This window comes from Orcinus orca, chromosome 17 (assembly GCF_937001465.1).
Source record: "Orcinus orca chromosome 17, mOrcOrc1.1, whole genome shotgun sequence".
Lineage (NCBI taxonomy): Eukaryota > Metazoa > Chordata > Mammalia > Artiodactyla > Delphinidae > Orcinus > Orcinus orca.
In genome coordinates, this window is record NC_064575.1 from 45,989,807 (window position 1) to 46,002,952 (window position 13,146).

At 45.0% G+C, this 13,146-nt stretch overlaps 1 protein-coding gene across 2 annotated transcripts; it reads right to left on the minus strand.

Moving 5' to 3' along the window:
- Positions 1–240: 240 nt before the first annotated feature.
- GEM (GTP binding protein overexpressed in skeletal muscle) lies at positions 241–12,935 on the minus strand. Of its 2 annotated transcripts, none has more exons than XM_012535001.3 (5): positions 12,662–12,926; positions 10,907–11,246; positions 4,375–4,451; positions 3,390–3,594; positions 241–1,895 (listed from the first exon to the last, which is right to left on the minus strand). In XM_012535001.3, exons 2-5 carry the CDS (start codon positions 11,235–11,237, stop codon positions 1,618–1,620), a joined length of 891 nt encoding a protein of 296 aa, XP_012390455.1. In that variant the 5' UTR covers positions 11,238–11,246; positions 12,662–12,926; the 3' UTR covers positions 241–1,617. The 2 variants fall into 2 exon arrangements, with proteins under 2 accessions (XP_012390455.1, XP_033294177.1); XM_033438286.2 differs by having other exon boundaries at positions 516–1,895; positions 10,844–11,246; positions 12,662–12,935.
- Positions 12,936–13,146: the final 211 nt, after the last annotated feature.

The following is a 13,146-nucleotide window of genomic DNA, read 5'->3' on the forward strand; positions in this document are numbered from 1 at the left end:
GGCTACACAGCACCACTGGAAAGCAGCCACGTGTTAATGTCCAGTTGTAAAAATGTCAGGGAGGAGAATTTGGTTAAAAGCCTTGCCTGGCTAGAGCTCAGGCTGAAAATCACCAGTTTCCTTTTGCTCCTCCCTAATCCTTTATAATTTCCTCTAATGCTTTACTCAAGCTTAGGACCATGAGCCTTTGGGGAGCAAAGCAAAGCCCATCTGTTGAGTCAGGAATTTGCCAGACCAAAGTAAAGGTCAATCTTGCTTTTACTATAACTTGGCATTTACATGACCTCAAATACTTGCTAACTGTATCAGCCGAAAATCACTTTGCATTATTGTGAATCACACGTCAAAGGAGAGATGTCAGGGATACTCTTTAAAACAGATGATGACTGGGCTCTTGCCAATGAAGAGAAGAAATAAAATAATAGGTAAGTTTCTTTATAATGCGCTTGCTCTAGAAGCTACATCAAAATGATCGTAATCATCTTGAGTCGGGAGGAAAAACATTTCGGAATGTCTTTTTTTTCAAAGATTTTATTTATTTTATTATAAGACATATAGGTAAAAACTTGAATATTCTGAAAAAGATAGAAAATGGTAATAAAATGGGCATTTTTCTTATTAAGAAACATGTTCATAAATATGCTTTATCAAATGTTAAAATGGTTGTTATTTTGCAAAATAATAATAAATAGAGCAGAGCTGTGGCATAAAAGGGTCAACCCAAAATGCTGGAAGTATTTATGTTTTGTGTTTTATAAAACTGCAGACCTTCGATTCTATTTAAAAATTTGGTATTTTGCACTCCAGGTTCTCAATAATTTAGATTTTAAAAATATCTTTTTATGATGGCCCTATGATTTTAAAAATAATGCAACATAAAATGTGGTTTGACTAAATAGAATTTGATTAAAATAATTTTCCTTTAAATAAAAAATTATAAGACAACAGTAGTAAAGATATAATTTTTGAACCCATTAGTGGTACACGTAGCAGTTCCCAATCCTATACACTTCTGGATCCCTGACTGTGGGCACTGAACAAAAATTGTTTACTAAGCTTTAGTTTCCAGCAAGTCCATCGTTTCTTTTCACAGCTTCATGGAGCAATAACAGTGAAGATCGTGATGAACCCAGTTCCGCAACCCTAGCTCCACAAATATAAGGTACAGAGAAAGAAGTTCTCCCTCCTTTGAAAAATTCCTTCGATGGCTTTCCTATATTTGTCTATGACCCACTGATCGGCCTCAAATTCACATAACAGAACACCAGGCAAAATTTTAATAATGAAAAATTCTTGTCTAGGCATTATTTTGTAGGCTTCAATTCTCTACTAGCCAAAGGAGAGAGGAAACACATGTGAACACCAACCATGTCCCCTAATGAGTCTTGGGTGTTCAAGCAGCAAAGGTCAGGCTTTTCCTGTAAATAAATACTGAGTCTTCACAAAGCTCTTTCATTTCTCATGCATTTTGCTGCCCATCAGCCTAGCACGTTAGTTCCCAGCTAATAACGGGGGAAGCCACATCTAACAATACTTAAGAATCCAATCTAATATAGATTACGGGTCCCAATGGCCTTCAGTGATGTCCACTGGGGGACATTGGATGACTCCGGGTGCCTAGAGCACAGAGAGGTCATGGCAGGATTTGGACTTGAGCTTGAAGGCCATGTTCTTGTTGTTTTTGGCCACGATCTTGCCCCAGAAGCGCCTGGCTTTCCTGGGGATGCTCTCTCTCCTCTTCTGGTAGGCCAGCCGCCGCTCATTTTTCTCCTTGCTGTCCCGCCGGAGGCGGACCTGCCTCACAATGCCTTCAAACAGCTCCTTGACGTTGTGCTGGACAGCTGCAGAGGTCTCGATGAACTTGCAGTCGAACACCACAGCACACGCTCTCCCTTCTGGTGGGGAAAGGAGGGGAGAAGAAAGTCAGGGGGGCTGCAGAATATGACCCTACACACAGAAAGCCAAGCTGGATGAGTCCTAATTTTAAATGGTCCTCTAGGGAACTCTAAGTCAGTCATATATGCGATGGGTACAAGAGGCCACTGGGACACATGTCCTCCCAGGGCTTAAATAGAAGGAAAGACTCTCACACGAAGGTTCCTGGAAAAAGGAGAGATGGGCTTTAGATCTGGCCCACCAAATTCACTGTGTGAAACTCCAATTTCGTCAAATATCGGAATATTAATTAGTCAAAGCCATAGCCTAAATTGATTCCCATAAGGAACTGGGTTGAATACTTTATAAACATTTTTTTAATGTTTACAACAATCTTTAAGAATACATCATCCCTTTCAGATAGGTGATGAGACTGGAGGGGAGAGAGGTGCTCCTTTAAAAACTTGAGGCAGTTCACATAGCCTGTAAGTGACAGGTGTGAATCCAGGCCTGCTTCACTCTCAAGTTCATGTTCTTTACTCTTTCTCCTGAGTCAGTTTCCTGAATTGAAAATAAGAATCTGACTATTTGACTTTCCTCTCTGAAAAAAAATTTTTTAAGCTTTGATGAGATATTTTGAAAAAAAATTGGAGAATTTCACACAGTACAATACAATTACGTCAATCTATCCAAACAAGCTTTTCTGAAAGTCTCATTTTCGATTGTTCTATTGTGTTCAATGACCAGGTGTCCAAGTTTTGGTTTGGAAAAAAATGACTACTGTAGACAGTCATTTCCTAAGAGTAAGACATTCCCAAGCTGGTTGGGTCTATTAAGTATTCAACAGGGTTCTTTTCTCCTGGGTGGAGCCTGGCAATGCAGTATTTTATTTTTTTACCATCGTACCAAATCTGTATTAGGCCAATAAAATTTTAAGGGCCCTCAAAGGCACTTGGGTGCCAACTCAACAAACAGGAATTATCCCTGAACCAAGTGCGACAAAGGATACGTGACACCATCGACTGATGCCTTAACTGAAACTTAGGAAGCAAAGGGTAAGGGCTGGGAGGGCGTTTCTCGGGTCTACAGGAACCAGAGCAACCAGAGTGGAATTCTTAATCTCAGTGAGACTCTCACAGTGCCCCTAAATCAAAGTTCCCGTCCTTCTTGCTTGAAGATGCTACTTTCACTTCCCAGGACTCTTGAGATCTCCCTGGATAGTAGAAAGGACAAGGAGCAAAGGCTGGGGACTGCCAGTAAACCCCTGAGCATGACCTCTTCCCTAAAGGAATTCCAGGGAAAGCCTTGGGGATAGGGAGATTGGAATCCTGCTGGTAGAACAGATGATCTGCTGGGAACGGGGGCACCTTAGAGAGTATACATAAAACTCCATGTGGCATTTTAATAAGTCCCTGGTTCCAGCTTCATGAAAGAGGAAGGAAAGAACAACTGTTGGAAGGAAAATGCAGGTGACCCAGAGACAGTTTCTATGGTATTGGCACCACTCCTCTCACCTGATACAGACACTTCCCGGCACCGCACCAGGTCACTTTTATTGCCAACCAGAATTATAGGAATGTCCTCTGTCTGCCGGGCCCTGCGGAGCTGGATTCGAAGCTCAGATGCCTTCTCAAAGCTGGCTCGGTCCGTGATGGAGTAGACAATCAGGTAGGCATCCCCGACTTGCATGCAGTGGTCTTGGAGCCACTCATTCTCCCCCTGATAAAATGAGATCTCCCATGAGCTCAGACTTGCCGGGTAAATGAGGTGTTAGTTTGAAAGAGACAATGTGTTTATCCTAAAGTACCCTTGCTGATATGAGAAAGGAAGAAAACTTATTTCAACTCTCCAAAAGGCATCAGTCTTCCATGCCTACAAGATGTCTGTGGCTGTAAAGACTCCTAGCTCAGACAGCACTGATGCCAAAAAGTTTTACTTTATGATTCCTCCTACAGCTTGAGTTGATAAATTATACAAAGAGTCTGCCAAACAATATTTCCAATTTTATTTAAACTACCAAAAATGAGTCCTTCCTGGCTTCCATAAAACTCTTTTGCCCCTAAGTGACAAAATGAAGAATCCTTTTGTTAGCATAGGAGGGTTCTTAATAAACAGAAGGTCTAGCAAATGGGCTCAGAAACCCCAAACCTTTAAAAAACAAATGTTGAAAACTAGTAGTGGGAGTGGCAGCTTCATATAATATGTTTTTATGTAGTTTAAAATTATCATCCATACTTACTGGCGCTTTCCCTAAAACAAACACACTTTTTTGTATTCTTGAATAGAACTAAAGGCAAATCACTGCAACTTGCTTGTTATTCAGAGCTCATTTATGAACGACTTGTTCCTTAGAACAGTTTCATTCTCCAGAAGTAAATGCTTTTAATCAAGAAAATGAGTCCACCTCATCTGCAACATCAAAAAGGGCAATGTCATCCTTGCCCCTGTTGGAAGGCAGGCCCTGAAAGGAATTTACAGAGAGCTACAGGCTCTGCATACCTTATTTTCCCACATGTCCAGGAGTATAATTGTTGCACTTTCCCCATCAACAATCAGTGTTCGCTCATATGTATCTTCTGGAAAAGAAAGAACAGTGATCCTGGAGGCAGGCAAATAGGCAACACTTTTCTGTAAAAGGGTGTAGAAAATTATGCCAGAAAATAAACTTATGAAATATGCAATTAATTATGTAAATATACAGAGTAAACTGTGTAAATATTCACACAGGCAAATTATTTTTTTAATCACCTTCAAAAACATTCTACGTATATTCCTCCAGTATTCTGCTTAGTAATAAGGAGAACACCTACATCTTCTGAACGTGTATACCTAAATGCTTGAAATGAAAGGCATTTGTTTTCATCATTTCTATACCTTTTATGTAGTAAAGCCATTCAGGAGAATAAACTCACTTTACTGCTTTTGACTCACAGTCCACGGAGGGTGCCGTGAGAAACCCTAACTGCCCAGCAGAACTGTAAACCCAGCTCATAAGCCTTCCATGGAAACCCACTGCACCTTTCAGTGGGGTGATTACTGAACATTCACTGGCCATTTCAGGAGCTTTCAGCTCAGAGACATTTCTCCTCTTTTGAGATGTGCAAGAAAAAAATCTTGAAACTAGCCCTGCTTTGGCGAAGTTTTCTTCGTTAAAAAAAAAATACAGCTCCCTAGGAATAAACAGCCTTGTTTTTCCATCTTAAGTAGAACAGAAGTGCAGTCTCCAGCTCTACTTAGTAATGGAAACCTTCCCCCCTGCACTTGAGCCCAGATGGAATGCAAGCGAAGGGTGAATGCAGTACAAAGGGCCAGAGCAGCTCCATCCCAGAAAAATCAGTGGGAGTGGGGAGAGGGGGGATTAACTGAGTTAACTGGGATTTTTGCAAGAGAGATTCCCACCAATCCCACACAATTGAACCCATACCCACTCTATTTTCACAATGAGGTTTCCTGTTTTGAATTTTATCATTTGAGAATTATGATCTTCATAATGATTTTTTGCCATTTTTCTTGCTGTTCCTTTTGCCTGGAATCTGTTCTCTCAAATATCAAAACACTTGTTCCCTCAGCTCCTTCTGAGGGATGTGTTCCCTGACCATCTATTTAGAATTCCATCGCCTCTCTGCTACCAATAATCCTTACTCCCTTCCTTGTTTCATTTTTCTTCATTGTGCTGACTGCCACCTAACATGAATCCATTTAACTTATTTTATTATTTTCTGTCCCTCTCGCCTTCCAGAATGTTAAGGCAGAGACTTGCATCTATGCCGTTTACTGCTATTTCCCCCAGCACCCAGGACAGCGCCTGGTAGGTTGCAGGTGCTCAGTAAATACTTATCAAATGAATGAATAAATGATAAATATAGCATTGTGGCTTGTGAGCACAAGCAAACCTGAATTCAAATCTGGGTGCCATCTCTTATTAACTGTTTGGCTCAGGACTGCTTACTTAAGTTCTCTGAGCCTCAGTTTCTTCATATGTGAAATGGGATTGATAACAGTATCCACACCTCAGGGCTGTGACAGTTACATATATTAAGCCTGGGCACAAAGTAGGAATGCAATAAGTGTTAGCTGTTATCATCACTTCTTCAGATGGAGGAAGTTGGCTCCTGCCATACTTGCCATTCCCTACCATAGGTAAATCCTAGCTTAAGAGCCCTGCATTGTAGGAACCAGGGCACTTCCTGTTTCATAATAGTGAGGGGTTTATAAAAAGCAATGCTCCTGGTTCAATGTTTCTTCCTCTAAGAATTAGAATCAGGAGAGGGAAAGAAAAGAAAATATGGACAAATGAGAATAAAATTAGCCAGGAATGGCTCTTTCTGTCAGTTTTCCCATCTCTTTAGGTGTCATTCTTCTAAATGATGTTAACAGTTTCCCACTGGGGGATTTTAAATCTATTATTCCCATCATGTCTGCCGTCCACAATATGTATCATGAATGGGATCACAGTGGAATGCCTAATTTGGCTTACTAGAGGTCCTCATGACCTCAACAGGCAACTTTATACAACCAAGTGCAAATCATCAAAGTTTGAGCAGCACAGATGGGGGTAGGGGGCGGGGGAGCTGACTGCCCCTTACCACCTCAGAGTTTTTCTCTTTTCTCTGAAAGACCTCCCTGCACTCAGAAAACTCAAAAAAGCACTTTCTCTGCCCTCAGCTCATCACTCACCACGCAACAGTAGGCACAAGAGATTCATTTCAATCCTTAGTAGTTCAGACAGAAACAGACTGTATTCCAATAGCTAAGGGGAAAAGCAAACTCAAACTTTCTCTTGGTTTACGAGGTACCAGAAGAAAGCTAGAGAAAAAGTGGACTAAAGATTCCAGCTGCAAAAATAAGGCCAAACTGCTTTTCTGTTCTGGAAAGTTCCTGACAGGTTCATTCTGACTGGACTTACCTCTGCCTGAAAGTCATTGTGCCGGAAACCCAAAAGCCTAAAGCAATACACCTCCGCCCTGCTTTGTGCATATGCCCTGCACCTGGGTTTATGTATCACCTCTGGCCACATGCCCCAAGGATTTCTCACTCAAAGCATCCTGCTTGAGAGCCTTCTGCGACCAGGAGAGGACCTGCTTGCAACCAAAGCTCTATTTTCTCTTCCTCTCTTAGTCCCCACCTTTCAGCCTTTTCAAGGGCTAACTGGGTGAGAAGAGGGGAAATAAAAGAATATAAAATTCTGGAAGAGTCCTTTGAAATTTGCTCTGGGTGAAGGTGTATGGAGAAAGGGTTAAGGCCTATTGGCTTATAAGGCTTTTCAGTAACCTGGTCTGGGGAGTCCTCATTCTTCCAGTCCTCTCCATGAAAGCCAGGGGTGTGTACTCACACCCTGCGTAGCAAGAGAGATCATCCTGAGGTGTGGGATGGAGTTTGTTGTCTGCAGCCATCTTCCCTGGACTAGCGCACCCCGATTTGTCTCTCTGCATCTGACCCCCACTGTGCCTGGAGGACCATCCTGCTCGAGACTGGCTCAAGCGCTGTGTGTGAACCTGCCCAAGAGTTCTCTTACCCGCTGGAACCGGCTAAGGCAGCCCCTCGGAAGTTCTGAGGCTCCAGCATCCCTCTCCCCTCAAAACTCTCAACTGGGGCTTCCCTGGTGGCGCAGTGGTTGAGAGTCCGCCTGCCGATGCAGGGGACGCGGGTTCGTGCCCCGGTCCGGGAGGGTCCCGCATGCCGCTGAGCGGCTGGGCCCGTGAGCCGTGGCCGCTGCGCCTGCGCGTCCGGAGCCTGTGCTCCGCGGCAGGAGGGGCCACAGCGGTGAGAGGCCCGCGTACCGCAAAAAAAAAAACAAAAAAAAAAACCTCTCAACTGCTTTCAGCTTTCAGAGCGCAGAGGATCCCAACGAACCCTAAAGGAACTCCTGCTTACGAATACTGCCCTATCCTCTAGTGGCTCACGTCTCCTCTGCACATATCACGGGGCCCCAGCCAAGAGGGACCAAAGTGGATGAGGACTTCAAGCAATGAAAGGTCCAGTTGTGGAAGATAAGCCCAAGGAAAGGAACCAACAGATTCAGAATCAGCTCTCACTAATGTTCGTTCACTCGGTACTTACTATGTGCCAGGCACCTGTTATCCTCTTAATACACTTTGAATAGTTATTGTCTCTATTTTACTAATAAGGAAGCTTAAGGAGGGTAAGTTTCTTGTCTCCAGGGCACCTAGCTAAGTCAGTGTCAAAACTGGGGTCCAAACTCACATCATCAGGCTACGAGTCTGGTGCTCTCTTCTGTACTCCCTGTGCACACGTGCAATGCCTTCCACCTACCTCAGGGCTTCCAAAACCTAGTGGTCCTTAGGGTCCAGCTCAGAGACTACCACTTCCATGAGCCCTTTTCTGATTTTCACAGCCAGAAGTAATATTTATTTTCTCCTCTGAATTCCCACAGCACTGCCCTTGTACCTCTTTGAAGACACTTATCACATCCTATCGATTTATAGCTGATCTCTACTGCATATACTGTAAGCATCTTTAAGGAAGAAGCCCCGTGACTCTTTGTATGTCCTCAGAGTGTCCCATCAAGCTCCACGGTATAGGTTCAGTAACTGTTTAGGATGGATGGATGAATGAATGAACGGCATTAAGCGTGCACAGAGAGTCATAAGATTATTGCAATATAATCTTAACAACATCCATCTTTATTTGGAGAAATGATGATGAGAGTATTGTGTAGTTTTTTTCTTATGGTTAATGCTGAAAAAAGAACAATGCAGTGAAATGCCATGGAAAACCCTCTCCTTGGGAAACATAAAAGCCAACTAGTGATTCCAATAGCCACCTATACGTAAGGGCTGTAACCCTAGACAGTATAAATTTAGTTACTCAAATAGGACACATTAGGTAGGATGAGTCAGCTGAGAAGCTTCTTGTTGCCCAAGTTTCCCTCTTTGAGGAGATAAGGAAAGGATTCTACCAACTGCCCCCTCTCCCTATTAAACAAAGAAGCTTCCCAGATACCGAAGCCTGCCTTCTCAAGTTTTCAGGGATGGGTCAATCTTCTTAATACTCTATGCCTATGGGGATACTGCCCTCTGGATAGATACCACTGCACTCTAATAGACAAACATTTTTGAAAGTCTGTTATCTACTAACTGTTTCAATTCCTCCCTCCTAAAGAAACAAACAAAAACTCTTGGTTGGTCTCTCCTTTATATCAGTCTCCAAAGCACTTTATTGTTACTTCTTAAGGTATTCATATAATTTTATCCTGCTCTGAATTATAGCCACTGATACTTAGCTCCTTCCTAAGAGGGTATGTATGGTGCACCTCGTTCATCACTGGGTACCCCAGAGCCTAGTATGCAGCCAGGCATGTGGTCGGTACCCAGCCCAACGTGCTACAGTATGTAACAACATTTGGATGCTAAATCCAGGGGCTGCCGAGTACAGCGAAAGAACACAGGATTTAGGTTCAACCACAACTAGTTTTGAATCCTGTCCAGACCATGGACTAGCTTTTTCAACCTGGAAAAGTCACTTGACTTCATAAGCTTCCATTTCTTCACCTGTAAAATAGGGATATTAATACCAAGTTGGTTCAATTTTCGTTTAAGTATTATCAAAATACTGTGGGAAGTACTGAGCACAGTGCCTGGCACATAGCAAGTTCCCTATCAATGACAGAAGGAGAACACCACCAAACTAACATTATAAAATCCTGAGTTCTAATTCCAGCTGTCCCAGTGGGTGATTCTAGGAAAGTCCCTAAGACTCAGTTTACCCATATGAGTACAGGAATAATGTCAGGACCAAAATAAACAGTAGCAAATATAAGGCTCCCAACAAAGTGCATGTCACACTGCAAATGCGCATTCTAGACAGTAGTTCCTCCTCCCTTTCTCCTATAGTGACGCTCACCCACAGGCTTTTACATCCAAAGAGATACTGACCCTCTTTCTCCCTTGAAATACGGTTTAGCTATCGTCCCTGAGATTTCAGGAGTGAGGAGAGAAATCAATGTTCCATCAGTGAGTCATCATTTAAAGCCAGTTCGGAGCTGCCTCATGAAGCAGTGAACTCCCGGACAATGGAAGAATAAACATTTAGTAGAAATGGGCTGACAGTAGTGAGGAAGGAGTAGGATTTCTGTGCATGAAGTAGAGGGCAGAACCGAGTCATCGCTAAGACATCTTCCTACTCCGGAAGTCTGTGATTCAGCTGTGAGTTGCAGCTGAGCGTAGAGACAGACATGGTCTGTCTCTACGCTCAGCCGAGAACTGGAAGGCTCTTCCTTCATTTCTGCAGCTGCAAACAGGGACACACAGCGACCCTGGCATTGTCTAAGACAGGAGCCGTGGCTGAAAGACACTGTATGAAAACCATCGACTATTAGGATCCTCATCTTACTTCCCAGAATGTAGTGCTATGCTTTACACGTATTTGAGGAATATGTGAATTTTTGAGACTGTGTCACCTCAAATTAGTTTTGGAAATCAAGGCTTAAATAATAAATATTTTAAATGAGATAGTACAGGGAAAGTTGTCTCGAAAAACTGTAAGACTCTATACAAATGTATGTATCATCATTGTTGTATTTCACTATTTTTTTTAAATGTGCTATTTAAAATACAGATTTTAAATGATTTTATACCCTCAAAAGCCTCTAATATTGCAATAAACAAAGTAGTGAATTCATCCTAACAGTTTTTCAAATCGGTTTGGTTTTAGGTGTCACCATGGAAAAAGGCTGTGTCTACACTCAGTTCTTGAAAGGTCCAGGTCAGAAATGGCAAAAGCCAGAGGTGGGATCCTGACCCTCTGGCTCTGCCCTCTATAATCTGTCTCCCCAGTCCCTTTAGAGCTGGAATCTAAGAAATTCCCTTTCTGGCCCAGGTTCTATCTACGAGCATTTTCATTTTCTTGTCCCAGGGGCTTATGCCAGTGCTTCTGTGGGGACTCAGCTCCCGAGCCAGAGCCAAGAATGCATAACCGCAGTTCCCAGCTCTGCAGATAAATGACCCACCTACTCGCTCTTTCTCCTGGACCACTGCTGACCACAGAAGCCCGCTGGGGCTGGTCCACCTACCTCCCAGCATTTCGCAGTCACTGTCCATGCTGTCATGCACACCTGCAAAGATGCTGGCCAGAGTGGACTTGCCCACCCCCTGCTCCCCTATGAGAACCACCCGGTAGTAGGTGTTCCCCGACTCGGAGGAGATGACTGAGTCCGTGGAGTCGGAGGACCAGCTCCGGCGGCAGTGGTCCTCGGGGGCAGCAGAGTGACGGTTGCGCTGGCTATACTGGTGGGGCTCTTTCTGGACCATCAGATGCCTGCCATCGGCTGGGATGCTCCAGCGCTGCTGCTGCGGCTGCATGCCCACAGTGCCCTGGCGCATGGTGACATTATTCAGAGTCATCGTTGGGTCCTAGAGAGCAAAGCAGCCAAGGTGTTAGCATTAGGAAGCATGAGTGAGAGCTCAGGGGGCTTAAACCAGTCATCAGTGATGTTCTATTACATGAAGTAAGACCCAAGTAACCCTAACACAAGGAACACCAATGAAGCCGTCAACAGGCTTTCAACCGAACACACACACACACACACACACACACACACACACACACACACACACTCTGTTACCAGCTCCTCAGGCAGATTGTCACTTGCAAAGAGGAAAAAATGCCATTAATATCCCCCACTGCCCTGGGGCTTCCTCCATCATCAAGGAAGCCTGGGGATTCCCCACTCAGAGCTGGCACAGAGGCAGCCAGAAGGAACCAACAGCCTCCAGACATGGCTTGAAAAGCAACAAGTTAATGCAGCTGGGGACCAGCTGGCCAGATTAGCTGCTCTTGTCTAAACATGGCTCTTAATTGCACCAGCACCCAGTGGGCCTCAGTGGGAAACACGTGACAATGACATCACTCCCCCTGGCTGGACTGGACAAGAGATTATTGGAACTTCCATGTTTAGTAAAGTTGCCCGGATGCTCCCCAGCTGCCTGAATTAGCTATTATTTGGGGGGGCGGGGGGGAAGAATTTGTTTGAGGTTTATGCCTCAGCTCTGCCCTCCTGTCCACGGATATCACATTTAAAACATCCCAGCCCCATGCCTTGTCTTTCTGGCAGGGAAACGACCCGCTCAGGTTCAGACCTGTCAAATTCGCAGAGAAAATGCTTCACTCTTATTAAACCATGTCCGCTTCAAGAGTTCTTTAATTCAACTCAGATTTCCACCTTTCTGAAGCACATCAGGTCAAAGACTCTCCCCAAAGACATTCAACAACTTCGCTACAACTTTCCCTTTCCCCAGGGAAAGTTGCACGGAGGTCCCCCTTGCACGGAGGTCTGTACTCCCAGGCTCCTTGAGATAAAGTAGAAGCCTTCTTATTTGAATCAGCAAGATCCACTCGGGAGAGCGAGAAATGCGCAGACACTCCGCTTCCCACGCTCACCCCCACTCTCCACACCCCAACCCGTCGATGACCCTAAGCACGACCCTGACCGCGATGATCAGCCGGGTTTTTTAATCTCACGAGCAGCGCCCCCGTTGGCCGACTTGAATTCAAACAACCAGAGCCTGACGGCTGCCCTCTGACCACAGCCTGTAGGAGGAGGTGGCCCTCTTCCTGAACTGAAGCAAGGAACCTGCTGATGACAGATGGCATCCTTTGCACCTTAAACTTTGCCCCCGACCTGGAAAACCACAGTGCGGACAGCACGTTCCGAAGGCTCTTTTCTCAACTTAGAAAGTTCTGCGGGCTGGGAACGCCCATCCCTTCCCCAACCAGCCCCCCACCCCTCTCCAGAGTCGGGAGGGCCCCCGCGGGCCGCCTGGCTTACTTGGGCGTCCGAGGGTCGGTGAGCGCTGTGATGCTGGGGCCGCCGAGCGCAAGGGTGCTCGCGCGTTGCCGCCGTCTGTGCCTCCGCCGGAGCCCGCCGCCCGCAGCCGCCGCGGCCCCGCGGTTTATACCGGCCCGGCCGACCCGCGCCGGGGCTTTTCCGTGACGTCAGCGCCCCCGCCGGGAGGGGCCGGCTGTGCAGCAAACCCGGACTTGCAGCCACTTCACCGAATCAGTTACTCGCCATCATGTGACCCCACTCTCCCCTTTTAAAAAATAACGACAGTTCAATCCCGGGCTCCTTTATTTTGTTTTGTTTTATTTTATTTTGACCAGGTGGACACAGGAAGGTGAGAAAATACACTAAGTGCCACATAATCGCGCTTCCCAGGAAAACACTTGCTAGCTGTCCGGATAAAGGATGGAGGAAGGGGCAGGTTTGAATTGGAAACCCAGTTTCGCCAGAAAACAAAACAGGGATCCGCC